The sequence below is a fragment of the Branchiostoma lanceolatum genome, chromosome 4, assembly GCF_035083965.1.
Source record: "Branchiostoma lanceolatum isolate klBraLanc5 chromosome 4, klBraLanc5.hap2, whole genome shotgun sequence".
NCBI classification, from domain to species: domain Eukaryota; kingdom Metazoa; phylum Chordata; class Leptocardii; order Amphioxiformes; family Branchiostomatidae; genus Branchiostoma; species Branchiostoma lanceolatum.
In genome coordinates this window covers 22,431,903-22,449,868 of record NC_089725.1, presented here as the reverse complement: position 1 = coordinate 22,449,868, position 17,966 = coordinate 22,431,903, and the positions used below count along the sequence as shown (strand labels likewise).

The window sequence follows — 17,966 nt, the reverse complement described above, 5'->3', positions numbered from 1 at the left end:
TTCTTTATAGGGAAATACTCTTGCATAGCATCTAATGTTCTTGTGTGTGCTACGCAGGTGGCTAGTTGCATGTATCACAAAAGCATTGAGAATCTGTAGTATAGTGTCCATTAATGTACAAGTAGCAGGAGACCTAACTAACAAGTCCTCTCTTCTTAGTTGGTAATGTTCCAGTCTTACATGGCATCTAATGGTCTTGATTGCACCATGTAGATGAATAGTTGCATGTGTCACAAAAGAATTAAGAATCTGTAGTATAGTGTACACTAAAAGCCAGCATCTACTATTATTTGAGTTGACTGAATACAATGTAAGTATTGTAACAATTTGTATTGCAGCAAACTGTGGCCAGATGTCAGAATATCCTCATTCTTGCCTGACTTTTTGTGCTGTCATCTTCCCAATTAGAGATCTATTTGAGATATGGAAGATACATATGTTAAGATATACAGTACTAAGTCAGAAACACATGTTGAGCTTCTCTTTTCTGCCATCTGCAGGAGCAGGAGAAACAAGAGAGAGAACGTAGACAGAGGGAGAAGGAAGAAAATGAAAAACGGAGAAGAGAAAGAGAGGAGAAAGCGCGACGGAAAGCAGAAAAGGAAAAGGAAAAGGAACGACAGAAGGAAAAATTGAGGCAGTCCAGTCAAATGGAGCTAGAGGATATAGGTAAGGGACCTCTTACTGTTTTATGAAAAGAAAAGAAACAGCTGAAGGAATATAAAGAATTTGCTCCCACTTGTCGATGTATCATTGTCAAGATCTTGTGGCATCAAGTTGAAAAACCACACACGTGAATGAATGGTATACTTTTTTCTGTCACTTAGATGTACCATTTTGAGTACACATCTTATTAGTGGTTGTGAATTGAAGGTTGTTGCTCATTGTTTTGGGCTTTATGATTCAATGACACACAATGTTGCCTACATCCACAGGTGGCCTGTCTATAATGGGAACAGGTCCGTACGACCGTGCCAGGATGTTGGACTCATCACCTGTAGGCAAGCCACCAGCTCACACACCAAAGAAGAGAGGCTCACAATCGTAAGTGCTGTCCTGTCACTCACACTCATCCATGTTACCAGACAGCTGCATGTGAAGCACCACATGCTGGGTAGAGAATATTTTCTGTAGGGAACAGCATACGATTCCTTGTTGCCAAAATCATTACAGTTGAATATCTAGATGTATTGTACATTGAACATTGATTGTACATCTTAGCCTACATAACTTTATTATATGATGTAACGAGTAATCATGTTAGATTAGTTCACTAGTATAAATAGTTCATGTTTGATATTCCATGTTTGTCATTTGTAGTCTATGTGCTTTGTATTGTCTTGTGTGTGGGCCACGACACCAGCAACAGCTGCCTGTGGCCCACGTGTATTGTACTGTTTACAATTTCATTAAATCACAAATAATATTCCATGTTATTTACCATACATTGTACCTGATGCAATTGTTGTGAAATAAACCTTGACTTGACTTGATTTGACTTGTATCTCTACCCCCAGGCCAAAGGTGGGCTCTTCCCCGAGCACTCCGTCCAGCCAGGTCAGCACGCCGTCCCACCGCAGCAGCTCGCTCATGGACGAGCTCGACCTCAAACCCTTCAACAACCCTGACGCAGCACTGCAGGACGCCTTCAGACTCGTGAATGATGAGAACTGGTATGTACTCTCTGCTGATCAAAGACAACTCACCACAATAGCGGCTTTTAAAAATGGACTGTAGTAGGTTATTTCTATTGTTGGTTGTAAATTGCTATTTTTGATAGTATGTGATGTGTTCTATGAGTATTGTATGTGTCCAGGGACACCTGAATAACAGGTTGCATGCCTGGGTGTGATTTTACCCTCAGACTGGTAAAATAGATGAAATGACATGAGATGTACTGAATTTTCCACAAGTCAACTTTTAAGAGACGTTTCTTTGTCATCATCCCCCTATATCAATTATCCCAGCAAAGGAGAATTTGGGACAAGCTCTATAGAGTATATGTATTTGAGCTCCTGATTTGTAAGATGTTTGGAAAGGCTCAGAATGAGTGCTGTACTCTCCCACCAACTTTTTTTAAAGGCAAATGTGATTTTGAATGTTGCTTGACTGGATGTATGTCTCCCTAGGGAGGTGAAATGTGAAGGCATCAGCCATATCCGCAGGCTGGCCATCTTCCATCCCAAGGTGGTGAACTCCCGTCTGCACGATGCCATCCTCGCTGTGCTCACAGAAGTAAAGAACCTCCGCTCGTCTGTTGCACGGGCTGCCATTGCCTGTTTGGGAGACATGTTCACTCACCTGAAGAAAAACATGGACCAGGTAATGCACATGTAGCTACTGCACTGTACAGAATAATCTCCCTTATGTGTTGTGTAGTGTTGTGTTGTGTTGTGTTGTGTTGTGTTGTGTTATAAAAGAAACAAGCTAAATTTTAAAACTCTATTTTATGTAATTATTAGCATTTGAGTTCTAAGTTTGCTTGAAACATCTGCTTTTTCTTACTTTCAATTTGAAAGGAAGCCCTTAGAAGATAAGAAAGAAAATTGTAAGAGATGTGATGATCGTATCATATCTTATCAAATGTAGTACATGTTGTTTTTTTGTATTAAACTTGACTAACACATTGACCTCCCCATTATTGTAGGACATTGACCAGACCACACAAGTCTTGTTACACAAGAATGGGGAGTCCAATGGTTTCATCAGGGAGGATGTGGACAAGGCCATGGCTGCCCTGGCCATGAATGTCTCCGCACAGAGGGCACTGACAGCACTCATCGCTGCAGGCAGAGAGTAAGTCATGCATGTACATACAAGATGTATTGGCAGTTTATTGGGATTATGCATAAAGTATGAAAATCTGGAAAGTAGGGAAAATTTGAAGAAACCTTGTTTTATTTGAGTAAAGATAAAATGGGAGTATTGCTAAATGGCATCTCTTGTGGATGTCAGCTTGCAGCATTGTAATAAATGTGATGAAGGTCTTTTAACGCTGTATCTTACTGAAATTGACATCTCTTTTACAGCCACAGGAATGTTGCTGTAAGAAAATGCACGGCTCAGTACCTGGTGACAATTGTAGAGCGGATGGGCACGGGACGTGTCATGTCAGGCATCAAGGACATCACAGACAAGGTCCTACCCGCAGCCTCTGTGTTTGCTTGTGACAGCTCTGTGGAAATCAGGTACATACATGAGACAAACTTTTTTTTTATAAATAAATGTGAAATTGTATCTATGGGATCAGCCACTGGTGTAGTCCAAACTTCTTGTTTCATCTTTGTGAATTTGTAATTTTGCTTTAAAATTTGATTCCAGCCTTCAAACGTCTGCTTTGGTTACAAATTGTTTCCTTGCGCTTTTCAGAACTGTAGCGATTCTTTCTTCTGATTTTGCTTTCTTTCAATTTCTTTGCTTCTGTGTTCTTGACACCTGCATTTCTTCTTTGCTCTCCTTTTGTTTTGTCTCTGTAGTCAAAGTATGTCCCTTTGGAAGGTGAGAATTTGCTCTTGTGGTAATGGCTGGAAATATTGATTGTCGATGATTTTGTACCACAGGCAATTTCCGTCAAGTTTGAGAAAAAGTAGTTTGCTTCCATTTGACTCTGCTGTAGAGCATGGAGATGTTTGTTATATGACCTTTATGATGTAGAATGCATATGATTTTTTACACGGGAACATGGGAATGTTTTCTTGAGTGTGTCTTTGATTTGAAGGTTGAGAGTTGTTCTGCATACAAAGCTCCAATATCTGCTCACAATACCACCCCCTCCCACAGGTACTATGGTAAGAAGATTCTGTACCAACTGATGTCTCATGAAGACTTTGACAAGCTCCTGGTCAAGCATGTGGCTCCCAAGCACCTGAAGGATGTACAGAACAAGGTGGAAGAACTCAGGCAGAGGGTGAGAAACACTTGTTCTCTACCTTTAACCATCCTTGCAATTGTATTGTGAAAAGTTCTTGTTCTTGATAGACCACAGACAGGATGCTGTATTTTAACAACTTTGTGTTGACTTCAGGGTCTTGGTGAGATGCCATCAGACACACCGTCAGCTCGGCACAGAAGGGCGGAAAGTGGCGGATCTCGTGCAAAATCTGGGTCAAGGGACAGCATCAACTCTCCTAGCAGGTAGGCCCCAGCTCTGCCCACCTGGGTATGGTTTGCAAGTTAAGTATTTATGAGACCAGACTGTTGTCTTTTTCCTCTTTTTCCTTCCAAGCTTCAAAACTTAGCAGATTTTATGAAAATGTGAGCATAGATGGAGGAGCAATGTACGGTTTGTAAGTTATGGGGATTTGTAACCAGGAAAAATCAAAGACTCATCTAATAATAGATATACTTTTGAAAAATGTTAACTTATTTGTTAATAGCCTTGTGTCAGTAGAAACAATCCTGCAAGGATAAGCAAGCCTGACTGTGGCACCGATCAAACTGCTGTCTAATCACATGACTGTATGTCTCTGTCCAGCACACTATCAACACCAACATCCTCCGCCAAGAAGAAGTCTCCCCGAGCTGCTGACACGGGGCTGGAGGAGTGTAAGGAGCTGTTTGGGTTGTTGGACTCTCGAGACTGGCAGCAGAGGAACCAGGGGATTCAGCAACTTGTGGAGATGTGTGAAGCAGGCCATCCTGCTGTCTTCAACAACCTGGTCAAGGTACGGGGCGCGTGGGAAAGATAGTAGAGCTGGGTAGCTCTGTGCTGTTCATGACTGTCTGTTTGGAATTGATGTTAGGCTAGAATGGTTATACAGGAAGGGGGCTGAAATTTGATTCAGCGCTGCATTTTTACTTCAAGTTAGTAGCATTACAAGCTGCAGTTCACAAGCCCACAGCAGAACCCAAGACTCATTCCTACCATTTGTCCAGGTTTTTGACAGGTTTGCTGCCAGACTAACGGACAGCAACACCAAGGTCAACCTGTTTGCTCTCCAAGCCCTGCGGTCCATCATCCAGCAGGTGGGACCATCTGCTGACGTGACAGTTGTCAACGCCCTGGTGCCTCAGATGGTCTCTAACCTGGCCTCCAAGAACCAGCAGATCTACAACACGGCTAAGGATGCTCTCAATGCTGTGGTGCGGTATGTAGGTAGGTATGCCAGGGTCTGCATCCACTGGATACTTCAAGAATTTAGACAGAGACAGCCTTTGTCATCTTCCTTGTATACTCTACCAAGGATATAAGTTATATTTGATAGAGGTTGTAGGTATATTGAAACCTTATTCTTAAAAGTGTCCTGACTGGAGGGATCGTTTCTCCATACACCCAAGGCAGTTGTGTCTGCTGTTACATTTTCTCAGAATGATTTACCAGTATCAAGTATGAATCTTTTCTTTCTCTTCTGTTACAGATAAGGGCCTGTTACTCCAGCCTTTTGCCAACTCTGCTCAGTATGGAAATGCTCGAGTCAAACCAGACATGATTGACAAGTTATCAGGTGAGGACAGTTCCCTTTTCTTATCAGGTATTAAATTTTATTGTTCTTAAATTTGTGGATGCAGGGCATGTATTGTCTCTTAGTAGATACCGTCACCCATTCCACAATAACAGAGTACTTTATATAAAGACAATTCAATCTCTACAACTGGATAAAGTTCAGAGATTTAGTTCCTTCCATCACTAGAATGACACTGAAGAAGAGTGATGGATGTCACTCGAAAAGTTCAGATCTCCGAATTTTATCCAGTTGGAGAGTTTGAATTGTCTTAATGTATTATCTTAATGGCTGTCTAACCTTCCAAGCATAACAGAGTACTTTGTTTATGCACCTGTTGTTTGACACCAGCTCTTCTGTCATGTTCCTCCCCGCAGACCTTGTCCTGGAGGTTTACGTGCGGAAACAACAGTCTGTCGTCCGACATGTCCTCCCCGTACTGTGGCATCTCCTGGGAAACACGACCAGCAGCGGAGCTCTTCCCGGGGGCACCGGAAACATCCGCGACGCCACAAACCGCCTCGCCAACTCTCTGCACCTCCAGATGGGAGATGCCTTGTTAGAATACGCCAGTAGCCTCACACCAAGAAACCTGCAGACACTTAAAGACATGCTGGCCAACCCTGTACAGCAATGATGGGCCATGCTCTTTGTAAAGTTGTGTTCTTGGAATATATCAATGTTGTAAACTTGTCAAAGAAAACTGTCAACATATCAGTCTACTTGTACAGAGGGTTCGTTCTGAAATCACAGAGTACTGTCTACGTAAAGGTTTGCCTACAGACCAAAAAGAGTGTTTGATTGCACCAAGAAGTGTTTGATTGTATCAAGATGTAATGTTCATAAGAAACGTTATTGTGACATTAGAATCTGTTCACCTTGTGTGACATATAGCTTGGTCAGCCTGACTGGGTGCAGTACCAGAGATGACTGATAGGGGGCACCCAAGTGCCTTCGGGGGATATTGAATCACAGGAAATGACAAAGTGACTTGAAAGCGGTAAGACTAACAGTGAACACAGACTGATGTCTTTCATTAGTCCTGAAGATATGAATGCCTTTATGCCGGGGCTGGAAATATTCCCAAGAGAGATGTATTTCCTTGGTCTTCATATTTTGTAGACTTAATGCAAATCAAATGATGAGACTTTGATACTGATTGAGATGATGCAGGAAAGCAATACAAAACTAGACATACATGTAATATGACACCATTTACATGTGCATAGGATGCATGCAGTCCCATTGCTCAGTATTCAACTTGTCCCACATCTATATAATATGACAGCCAAGGGAATGGATTGTTTTGGCCTAAAGGCATGTGAAATGCTGCTGTCAAAGGGACCAATAGGAGATGGTCTCCATACTGGAAGACCCTGACTCTGCCATGATTGGATGGTTGATCAGTACACATGTCCTCACATGTCCTGTTGAGGTGTCCTGTGATCCATATTTGTGGTCAGCACCCACGTTGAAAAGATGTATAGCCAATAGGGGTATTTTTTGTGGTGAACTGTGGAAAGATATAAGATACAAAAATGTACAAACCAGACATGCACTTCTATATAGAGATATTAAAGGCCCACTATAGTGCATGTAATGTGTAACTTGAGTAGCTAGGTAGTTTTCTACTTGTGGCTGTTATTTTTGTATAATTTGTCCTTGTACAGTGTACAATTGGGCTGTACAGAGAATATAGTGTGTAACAGAAAAAGCCGTCCCCACCTGTTTCTTGTATATAGTAGGTTTGTGAGTTATTGGTGTGAGGGGCCCATTGCTGCTTATGTTTCTTTGCATTCGCTTGTTCACCAAGGGGAAGCTTATCTGGTGCAGGTTTCAGGTGCAGTTTCCTAGTCATTCAGTGTGCTTGATCTTCAGCTGTTATGCTGCATTCATTGGTGGATGGGGAGTTTGCATGTGTGCTGCACAGTTAATGGTAGAGTTTCAAGTTGCATTTTATCTTGTCTTTAAAGCAACATAAGTCCAAGCGTTCTGGTTAAACAGGGAAGCGAAACTCTGTTAAGAATACTGATATCAGTTCCCTGCTTTTATCAACCGTGATAGGCACCACTGCACTTTTTTTCACATCTGACCTGTTTGCTACCTTTTCTTTAAAAACCAGCGAATACTGGCCTAGAATCACAGTTGTTGCCTGTATGTAGTACCACATGTCATCTCTGTTACCAAGTGTTTCTTGCAACCTACCATGTCAAAAAGGGTTGGTGTGTGGCGGCGTGGATGCAGAAAAGGTGAACGTTACTAGACTTCAGTAGACTAACAGTGAAATACAGCTATTCCAGTTTTACCTTGGTGTATCTTTTACAACAGTGAGGGGTCCTTCCCTCACTCCTGATAGTAGGCTGTTTTAGATGACTGTCATGTTTTGACTGCTTTTAGCTGCTGCCACCGTCAGACTCAGTCTAGAGTGAGTACAGTGACATATCGTAGCTTGAATGACATATCAAATATGAAGTTACACAATTAAAGCATTCTCTGCTTTTAGGGCAGGTTGTATTGAAAAAAGTGAAAAACAAAATTAAGAGAGGTTAGAAGTCTAGTCTGAGTCTGGCGGTGGCAGTGGTATCTTAGAATGTTCCCCCCTTAAAGGGGAGAATAAATCCTCTTGTTTATAGTAGTATAAGCTGTTTGGCTTTGTTGATACCATTGCTGTAAATAGAGTAGAGTATATCCCAATCCAAATGTCATACCACTCTGTACAGAATCAGCTTGAAATGTTGTGAGACTCTGCTCCCAAGAGTTATATTGAGTAAATTTATGATAGTGATTTAAGTTTTTGATGAACTTCCGTCCATGATTTCACTGGTGCATGCCATAGTGATGCAGCCATTCCTCTGCTTCCAGGAACAGGGTTAGCCAATCAATGGACGTAACTTTCCTGGAATATACAGTATCAAATACTGTACTTGTGTACCAAAATTTGGAAATAACTCCTTTCCATACACCACTTATCGTTATGTCCATCAAAACATATCAGTTTTTTTTTCAAATTGATATTTTTAAAAAGCTGATTGGCTTGTCCACGTTTTTTTCACTTTCTACACTTCCTGAAAAGGTTTGACTCATCTGTATGTACAGACTGTGCCTGTTGCTCCCCTGTTCCTGGCGCCTGCAGGCGTGACATGTTGAGCTGTTGTGTCTGTGTGTTGATGAGGTGGCCATTGTGCCTTGCCTTGTTTTGGTGCACACGGCTGAAGCCCTTGTGCCAGTTGCTGTAAGGTATGGCTCCTTTGGTTATTAAACACTGAGAAGCACACTTCTGTCTCCGACTCATGACTACCAATTACATAGCATAGCAACAACTTATTGTATTTCACACCCCTTAGGGGAAAATAAGTTTATAGTACATGTATTAAGGTGTCAACAAATTTGATACTGGGAAAAAGTGTTCATATGACTTTTTCTTCATTTTTTATATACAATCCCTGCCAGCACTACAAATGGTAGGAATATTGGCCCCAAAGTGGCCCCAAAATGTCCATTATGTGGCAACATACAATCCCTGTAATACTGCTGGCATGCTACATGATATCAATACGAGTAGGTTTGAAACAACATCCACAACATGTTGCCAGACATGGCTGTATGATACATGATGAGTACAATAAATTTACAGCTCTGCTAAACAGGACACTTCCTGCCTCTACGTGAGGCTCAAATGGACCAACAAAAATATACTGAGGTCCCAGACCTGGAGTTATTATAGGTTTCTGTCCTCTCAAAATCCTGTTCTACCTAACTAAAAAGTGCCAGCTGTAAGAGAGGCACCAGCTTCAGCGTAGTCAAGTCCGACAGCACGGCCTCTGCAGCTGCATACGACGACACTTCCAACAGGTTTGTCCGACGAAAGGAGAAGATAGCAAATGCCAGAACGGATAAGATCTCCAGTGAATTAAAGCCCAACACTCGATCCCACAGTAGTAGAAGCTGATCGCTGCCCAGAAAGCCAGCAAATGCACGCATCAACCACTTGAAGGCGATCTTCAGTGGCTGGGCGCCGACTCCTTTAAGATGGTAGAAGAGTTCTGGTTCGTGTGTCTGCAGCAGCGACTCAAACAGCGCGCAGAGAGACACGATGCCCTGGGGGTGGGAGGACATGTGGTGCAGGTGGAAGAAGTAGCGTGTGTACATCTCTCGGAAGATGAAGTACAGTCTGGCGGGTTCGTCGTACACGAAACAGAGTGAGGCAGAATACATGGTGAAGCCGTGGAAGGGGATGACACCGCTGGGCGGGTAGGTGACCTGGAACTCCTCCATGCCCAGTTTGCCCCGGATGTACGACTTGGCGGGTGTGGCACTGGTGTGGGCAAAACACTTCAGCACTGACGTGTCTCGGGAGAAGATGAGGAGGATCTGGAATACAAAATCATCACTCGTTGTGATTTCCATATAATGATAGCAAATCAGGATAAAAATGGTAAGATTCAAATTGCTTTTAACATGCCATAGCTAATCAAGGATGTAAACCTTACTAGATACAAAACTTACCTGGTGAAGCAGATCTTCAAACACAAAGTAGTAGTCATCATTAGCTGCTGTGAGTTTGACGTCCTTGTAGATGAGACTGTCGATGAGAAGATCGTGGTGGATGACATAGGACTTCAGTTGCTGGTAGTACAGCTGGTCAACACTATCAACCTGGGGCAGGAAGAGGACAAACGTGTAAGATGGGGGATTACAGCTGTTCTTCCCCAATGTTGAATCAATTGTATAACAGGTCCACCCTGCATCTCTTCAAGCCATGGAACAAGTTCCACACAACTAATCAATATACCACACAAGTTACATTTTTTAATTTTTATCCCACAAATCTGCATACTGTTTTGAATATCATACATAAATTGATTAATGCCAGTCACAAACCTTAGGAACAACTAACATGAAAAGCATTGACTTTGTAAAAAAAGTGTAGACCATTCAATAAAGACAAATCCCCCCAAAAATACATCAGAATTAACTGCAGTACTCTCCTGGTGACTAAGTCTTTATCAACAGTAATCAGGCCAGTAGAAACAGATTTGTATATCTGACCTTGACCCCCAGGATCTGTGCCCAGATGGCCCCTCGCAGTCCAGTGGGACAGCCCTTCTTGGCGTACTGCTGTGCAAGCGAGGTATGGTCGGCCTCCAGGACGCGACGACCCAGCTTGGTACGTTCGGAGGCGAACACATCAGCGGGGATCTCCGGGGAGTCGTCCACACCGGCCTGGGGCTCACTGATGGACAGCTCGCTGAAGTCAGATTGCTTCACAGGGAACAGGAAAGAGTGTCAGATCACACGCCAAACTGTTCTCACAACAAACAGGCTCCAACAGAATACCCTACATCTGCAACATTCAGTATTGTGATTATGATTGTGTACAAAGTCCCAGCTAGAGTGTTATAAAGTGTTATATATTCTGAAGGCTAGTCTACTTTGGGCAGAACATGTTGGATAGTTTTTTGTTGAAAGATGACACACTGTTTGGTACCTGTCATAATGTGTCAAACAGGAAGTACATTATAGTATTACTGTACTAATAAATACCCCAATAGAGTCATTCATGTCATGATGCTCATGACCACTTAACTGTTCTTAATTTGGCCAATGCAGCACTCACATAGAGCTGATTTTTTAACATACATAACCAATTTCTGGTGAAAAAAAGATTATACAGGGCAGTGGTGCATATTTGTCTGCTCACCAGCTGTTTTCTAGTCTTGGTCCTGAGCGGCAGCTGCACCAGCCCCCACAGGTTAAAGTGGCTGGCCTGCTCTGTCCAGTTAGAGTTTGGATTCCTGAGGTTCACCAGTACCTGAGCACAGGGGAACAGGAACAAATTTACAACAGATCTAATGTGTTATCCAAACTGAGTAATAACATCATGGATATCAGTGCAATGCATGCCACTTGGTGCTAGGCAACAAGCTGCGGTAAATGCACGTCAATGTTTCCACAAGTCAAGGTTTTCACACTTTCTATAAATACCTTTAAGTACAGTCCAGTCAATGTAATTTCGTCAGCTCTAGGTCTGAGTTCAATTCTAATTGTAAGTTGTCCAGATGTTTTGAATATTTGCTCATGAGCAAGATTTTAAAAAATGCTAGTACTCCATGTTTTACAAATATAAATACCATTATAATTCAGACTCTATCATTTAGAGTCTGCGAACATGGTAATTGTCTAATAAAGATTTCAAAGATTACATAGAGCACATAAGAACATGTACAATCTAATGATAAATCCATGAGGGATGTGACTCACCTCCAGAAAGTCCTTGGGTGCGTAGACAGGTCTGAAGTGTGACAGGTCTGGCTCTTCTGTCCCCAGCTCCGTCCAGCGCGAGAGCAGCTCCTTCTGCTCCTGCGGTGGTCGTTTCCGTGCCAACGGGACGCTCAGCTCCGTGCACATGGAGTTCAGACTCTTCAGAATACGCTTCTCCCAAGCTGCCTGGGCCTGAGGAGTGAAATCATTCCTTTTTAGTCTATCAAAAGAACCATCATCTGTTTATGCAGGTTTCACACCTATCTAAAGGCAATTCAGAGGGGAAATAGAGTTACACACGACCAATCAATAAGGAAGTAAGGTAATAAATACACAAAGGAAGGTTTCATTTCACGTTGCTAGACTGCAAACTTAGTCTCCATATGTAACAAAATACTGTAACTATGTGATGTCACAAAAATCTGGAAAAATCAATCGATAAGGACCATGGGGAAGTGAAACAGTTTTTTCTTCAATTTTGAGATATCATTTCCTTCTGGTGCAAATTTCTTCTCCTTTTCTCATTGCCATGACCCTGGTACAGTTACATCCCTAACCCACCTTCCTCATGTATGTGAGTGGCTCCTTCTGGTCCTCAGGAGGAGCAATACTGAGTTCTCGCTGAGCACAGATCAGCATCTCACGGTAGACTGCATTGCGTAGTTTTCTCTCCCACCCGGACTCCTCCAGGGCAGACAGGAGAGACTGCTTCAAGTCACCTGTAACATGCAAGGAAAGACAGGTGAATAAAAGGCTTGCTACATGCTTGTGTATAAAAAAACTGTTCACTCTAAAACGAGTGCACCTCAGTGTACATCTACAGTGTTTGGCAGCTTGATGCAATGCCCAGAATCTAGAGGTTCTGGGTTCAGGCCACTGACCTTCGCCAATGTTACATGCACTTTACATTGAATTTCCTCACTTCACTCATGTGAAAATGGGTACCTGGGTTCAGTTATGGATATCCCTCAATTAGGACATTAAATGGAGGCCCTGCGTCTGAGGAGAGCCACGCCATGAGCATGTAAAAGAACCCACCACACTTATCTTAAAGAGTAGGGGTCCTTCCTGGTGCGAGTGGATCATACCTTACACTTTAAGTTTAACAGTCTACTGGACATACTAGATGACCCTAGGTGCTTGACCCCAACTGAGGGGTGTTACCTAGTGAGAACATGTGATGTTATGATTGAGTCATTACCCAGGTGGAAGGAGTCCTTCTGCGCCTGAGCTGCAGCTGCCTGTCTCATGTCCGTGTACAGGGGTGTGGCCTTCAGGTTCCTGGTTACCATGTCAACCAGGTGAGACAGCTCCATATCTGTTGCAGTATCCATCGCACACAGGTGTGCTTATGCCTGAGAACTGGCCTCAAGGTCTGTAGTGTCTAAAACATGAAGAAATTGAGGTAAATTATGGAACATCATTAATTTAACCAAGGAGGTCCTTGATTTAAGGTCTCACTTCTGTATTACTCCGAGTGGGTACCCTAAAAGAGTCCGTTGCCCAAAAAAATGAACGGCTGCATGTACGTGTGTCTTTATCGGTGTAAAAATCCCGTTTAGCTAGGCCAGCTGATATCAAGCGTCAAACTGATGAAAGCTTGTTTGTAACGGAAGAAATTAACAGGTAAATTTCGGCAGCCACGCGCGAGGTCGGACGTCCACAGCCGGACATTGGCGGTAATTTGGTCGATCACTTGCAGCTGGAAAGTGCCTATTTAGGGGGTCTAGCTAAGTGCCGTTTGTAATTGCCATGAAAAGGTATTGTATGCCAACTGGTAGTTGGCAATTTTTTCAAATGATCTAGGGTAGATGAGCTCAACAGAGAATGAATGACATTGGTGCATTTCCTATAGCTTCATTACGAACGCGCCCATGTAAAACACGTTTTATAACATGTAAGCCTATGGAGCGAAAAAACTCATGAATGAGACCTTAACTGTCCAAATTATTCAAGTACAGTCAACGTTTGTTGATAGATTGCATGCCATTCCTTTCTTACTCTATTACTCTCTTGGATACAGTTAATACAAACCATTGTTATGGTTAAGGCGGGTTGGTTTCCACGTAACAGTAACAGGTAAGATAATGGCGCGTACATGTAGTTCCAATATAAGTTATAAGTGGAGTGGCATCAGCTCACAGGTAACGTTGCTGAAAGCAGATGAAAAGTCAACTTAAATATTGACATACAAATCAATAGTTTGTTCAAATGTTTGTTCAACTCACCAAGACTTCTGTTCACATGGAATCAGTGTGCTGAAAACGCTGTGGAGATCAAACTATGTGGATGTTGTCACTGCGGGTCGTTTCCATGACTCAAGACCCGCCATGATGGGTGGAATAGTCCAAGTAATGAAGAGGGGTAGAATTTCCAATAATTTTTTTTATCACAACCAATGACATTGCTAAAGCTCGAGCAAGGTAACGGTTTTGTCACCTTGAAAATTATTGTGAATTCAACAGTTTCTTTTTTCTTTTGCTCTTTGGCTTGATATTCTGGGGTTCATTACTCAGATTTTTACACACCCCTTTGCCAATATTGGTACATACTCATTACGGGAGTGTGCGATATTCAGCGTGGAAAGGTCTCTTCCTGAAGGGGAGACTCTGATAATTTTGGGGGAGGGGAGAGGGTTGAGAGCAAAGTCTCTATTAGAAGAGAAGGGTCATGCACCATTCATTATTTGTTAGAGTGAGTGAGGGGGGGGGGGGGGATTTACCGCCATTGCCCAAAAAAGCAACAAGAAGAACAGACGCCGGGTCTGCCGCTGAGTACTCTTCCTTGAGGACATGTAACGCATGCCCGTAGCCGGCAGGGGGGGTTCGGGGGGTTCGGAAGAACCCCCGTTGGCTGGAAGGTCCACTTTCACAGGCTTGAAGGTCCACTTTTTAATGTTCAAGATTTTTTTCAAGGTGGACTTATTTGTAACACCAGCAATGCCACAGAGGCTAGAATCCTAGAAAAAACTTTGTCTCTGATTTTTCCTCTGAAATTCTCTCAAAAACACAGGAAATGCGCTCTCAGAAGGTTCAATTCTTAGAATTTCAAACTCTCGAGGGTCCACTTTTTAACGTCCAAGGTTTTTTTTTTCAAGGTGGATCTATTTGCATCACCAGCGGAGCTGAAATCCTAGAAAAACTGCTAACTTTGTCTCTGATTTCTTTCTTTGAAATCCTCTCAAAAACACAGGAAATGCCATATCAGAAGGTTCAATTTTTAAAATTTCCCGGGGGGGGCATACCCCCGGACCCCCCTAGGAAGCTCGCGCCTGCGGTGCTCGTCTCGCGCCTACGGCGCTTGCTGGTCCCTCAAACATTAAAAAGAACCCCCTCATTCAAAATCCTGGCTACGGGCATGTAACGTTAACCGTTACGTGGGTCTTACGTGTTAAATTAAAAGCATCCAGCGCATTTTTTAGGATTGACACTGGGTGGGGCTATGGGATCGGTCTATTACACTAGGCGCGTGAAACTAAAGGGATCACCGTGTAGCTTATGTTGTGTTGCTTTTGGACACTTTTAATATGAAATTATTACGCAAATGTGGTTAAACAGTCTTTGCATTAGATGTCAATTTCATAAAGATTACAGCAAGAAGAATATTTCCAGTTTTCAAGCCTCATAAAATGCTCTAGGTGACTTTAACCAAGGATGTTATATAAAACCTCCTTGCTTTAAGTTTAACAAACTTCGTAGAAACTTTGTTGTTCTCAGCGAGCAAATTTGCACAAGAGAGTGATATCCGAAAATTCCTTCGACGCTATTTGCTTAGAATCGATTAGAATCTTCAACAGTAGAGTAACGTGACCTCCCCAGTCTTGTTGCTGATTGGTCAAACTAGGCGGTCCAAGGGGCAGGGGTGAAGTCCATCAAATTCAACTCCGCAACTTACTGCCACCAAGGAGGTTCCTTGCTGCCACGCACCTGTTAAGTCACTATCATGTTGAAGGGACTGATATTTGTCGGCATTTTGGCGGCGTTTGCCACGTCCGATAATGTGGTTTTCAAGGATTGTGGTAAGTGCTAAAGGATACGATGTAACGTTATGTGATGTTTCGTGGAAAAAAATATTTTCCCATGTCATGATCATGTCATGTGGTAGTCGATGTACATTGCCCCGGAAAGACAGAGTTAGTGATTTCACCAGCACGACGTACGTTAACGCCATAAAAGGTTACTCGTTGTGTAAAATTCGTGCTAATCGGATTCTGTCGAGAATGAGACTGCATAGTCAGTGCATTTATCATAACAAGCAGGTTGATTGAACAAGCTTTTGAAATTCACCCCATTTGGTTCATGTGTGCAGGGTCCAAGATGGGGGCGATATCGACAGTCAACGTCACGCCCTGCCCCAACGAGCCGTGTCTGCTGAAGAAAGGCTCCAACATCAGCGTGGAGGTCACCTTTAGCACAAGTAACTTCCCGTTTGAAACCCAATAGCGTTACTAGTGTGTTACTAGCCTAATTACTGGTACTAGCCTGACTAAATAGCGCTGTAGCGGCCGGCCAGACGGACTACGCCCTCTTGGGGGAGGGGGTCATTAACCCCAGCCACGAGAAATTTTGTGAAAACACAGGCGACCGAATGGACCCAAATTTTCCATGGTTGGCTATGGCGCAAGTACATCGTACGAAAGAAATACTGTTTAGACATATTGCTCTTATCAAACAGTTTTCTGCACTACGCTATACAGGCAAGTGTAGGACATTTTCTACGATGCCATTTTGATACTTTATAAGATACTGTTGTGCCGCAGCCTGCTGCTTTCTAGCCAACAAACAAACAATCTATAATGTGTTTGTTTAAATCTACTGATTTTTGTGCAAGGTCACATAGAAGGCCCAAGCTTTGCCTTTTTAGCCCAGAGCCGTTATACGAATTGGACTTTGTATTGATAGTGAGTGATAACTATATTTGATATGAAAATACATGGCACCTGGTTAATTATCAGCCCGTGCTTTAAAGAAAGTGTCACTCACTCGAAAAATTCCGAGTCATGTTTATCATTTCCGTACAAATGCCGACACAAAACGCATTTGTCTGCTACTATTAAAGTCTGAAATATGACGTTTTCATGATGCACTTGGCACTGATCTCGTTCCAGAGGAAGAAGTGACCAAGGCGAGCACGGGCGTGTATGCTGTACTGTTAGGGCAGAAGCTTCCGTTCCCTAACTTCCCCTACCCGGACGGCTGCAAAGACTCGGGTCTGTCCTGTCCACTGAAGTCTGGCGGAACCTTCAAGTACAATTCCACGCTCCACGTGGACAGCGACTATCCAACGGTGAGTAAACTATTTCTATATGATATCGGGATGGGCAAGTGAAAATGATTTAAGGAACCAATTAATGTGGATGAAATGCATACTTGATGTGAATGATGTCATCTCAAGTACGGTAGAAAGGAAAATTATTCTGGAAAATGATCGACGAAAAGTCAGAAAGTAGAAATTACACAAGTTTGTAAATGCACAGAAGCCATACATACTTAACTCAATTATACGTAACAATTCGATGGATATTCCCTATATATATATATACACCGAAAAATATAGTAACGTTAACGCCTAAAACTCAATATAACCATGTGCCATGGGATGATCAGGATACAGTCAGGGACCTTCACTTCGAAGTTTTGTTTGGTTTCTAAAGCTAGCTCCAGACTGTTTGCCAGTAAAAGCTTGTTGATGTACTTTCTTCTACTTTTGACGGCCATGTTGTTGCGTCTTCCAGGTGAAGGTGGTTGTTTGGTGGCAACTGACAGACCAGAATGGCGACATGGTCTATTGTTTTGAAGTACCCGCGCAAATCACCAAGTAGACAGCTGAAACAGAAAGACTTCTTTTAGGAAGTCGACAACGACGACAACACGATCGATGATATCCAACAACCTAATGACATTATATGAATTATCTTGCCAAAATCTTTGATATGTAACGTTAGTCTTTGCGGTATACGTGCTGTAGGGTAATTTCATTCAAGTCCTTATGAACGTGCAATAACTGAAGTTTTATGTTGGCGGTTTGATTTAGAAATTTTTGAAGACATTCTCTTGTGTTACTTGCACTGGTGTAATAAATCTACGGCATTTTAAGAAATGAAAGCAGAATGCATATGGTTAGACAGCCACAATGAGACACCGTCGGAATGCTCACGTCACTGTTGTTTGCACCATATACAGGGGATATATAGATGATCCATTTCAAAGTGAAGCTTTCAATGGGTTTAGTGAGTTATAGATAATAAAGTGATAGCTGATCAGA

At 42.6% G+C, this 17,966-nt stretch overlaps 3 protein-coding genes across 6 annotated transcripts in view; 2 read left to right on the top strand and 1 right to left on the bottom strand.

Annotated features, from left to right (window-relative positions):
• LOC136433395 (TOG array regulator of axonemal microtubules protein 1-like) overlaps window positions 1–8,715 on the top strand; it is a 48,826-nt gene extending 40,111 nt beyond the window's left edge. For all 4 annotated transcript variants that reach the window (XM_066425558.1, XM_066425557.1, XM_066425556.1 and 1 more), the window contains 12 exons: window positions 501–669; window positions 936–1,044; window positions 1,518–1,673; window positions 2,130–2,322; window positions 2,648–2,796; window positions 3,030–3,188; window positions 3,781–3,907; window positions 4,025–4,134; window positions 4,475–4,664; window positions 4,876–5,095; window positions 5,358–5,444; window positions 5,819–8,715. In XM_066425558.1, coding sequence (XP_066281655.1) covers window positions 501–669; window positions 936–1,044; window positions 1,518–1,673; window positions 2,130–2,322; window positions 2,648–2,796; window positions 3,030–3,188; window positions 3,781–3,907; window positions 4,025–4,134; window positions 4,475–4,664; window positions 4,876–5,095; window positions 5,358–5,444; window positions 5,819–6,078 — 1,929 coding nt within the window. In that variant the 3' untranslated portion in view covers window positions 6,079–8,715. The remainder of the gene's footprint in view (window positions 1–500; window positions 670–935; window positions 1,045–1,517; window positions 1,674–2,129; window positions 2,323–2,647; window positions 2,797–3,029; window positions 3,189–3,780; window positions 3,908–4,024; window positions 4,135–4,474; window positions 4,665–4,875; window positions 5,096–5,357; window positions 5,445–5,818) is intronic.
• Window positions 8,716–8,847: 132 nt separating this feature from the next.
• On the bottom strand, window positions 8,848–14,065 carry LOC136433397 (TBC1 domain family member 19-like). Its single transcript, XM_066425561.1, has 8 exons — window positions 13,931–14,065; window positions 12,904–13,086; window positions 12,264–12,421; window positions 11,703–11,894; window positions 11,143–11,253; window positions 10,491–10,703; window positions 9,948–10,097; window positions 8,848–9,812 (listed from the first exon to the last, which is right to left on the bottom strand). Exons 2-8 carry the CDS (start codon window positions 13,034–13,036, stop codon window positions 9,195–9,197), a joined length of 1,575 nt encoding a protein of 524 aa, XP_066281658.1. The 5' UTR covers window positions 13,037–13,086; window positions 13,931–14,065; the 3' UTR covers window positions 8,848–9,194.
• Window positions 14,066–15,555: 1,490 nt separating this feature from the next.
• LOC136433394 (NPC intracellular cholesterol transporter 2-like) lies at window positions 15,556–17,966 on the top strand. The gene is made up of 4 exons (XM_066425555.1): window positions 15,556–15,720; window positions 16,011–16,118; window positions 16,810–16,988; window positions 17,437–17,966. The coding sequence occupies exons 1-4, from the start codon at window positions 15,645–15,647 to the stop codon at window positions 17,521–17,523; spliced, it is 450 nt and encodes a 149-aa protein (XP_066281652.1). The 5' UTR covers window positions 15,556–15,644; the 3' UTR covers window positions 17,524–17,966.

Bases quoted from the DNA above. Each gene is read 5' to 3' on its own strand.
- LOC136433394 (XM_066425555.1), top strand. From the start codon at position 15,645: ATGTTGAAGGGACTGATATTTGTCGGCATTTTGGCGGCGTTTGCCACG. The intron at 16,119-16,809 runs GTAACTTCCCGT...ATCTCGTTCCAG, and splicing joins GGAGGTCACCTTTAGCACAA to AGGAAGAAGTGACCAAGGCG. The intron at 16,989-17,436 runs GTGAGTAAACTA...TGCGTCTTCCAG, and splicing joins TGGACAGCGACTATCCAACG to GTGAAGGTGGTTGTTTGGTG.
- LOC136433397 (XM_066425561.1), bottom strand. From the start codon at position 13,036: ATGGATACTGCAACAGATATGGAGCTGTCTCACCTGGTTGACATGGTA. The intron at 10,098-10,490 runs GTCAGATATACA...TTCCTGCCCCAG, and splicing joins CACAGATCCTGGGGGTCAAG to GTTGATAGTGTTGACCAGCT. The intron at 9,813-9,947 runs GTAAGTTTTGTA...TTTGTATTCCAG, and splicing joins TTGAAGATCTGCTTCACCAG to ATCCTCCTCATCTTCTCCCG.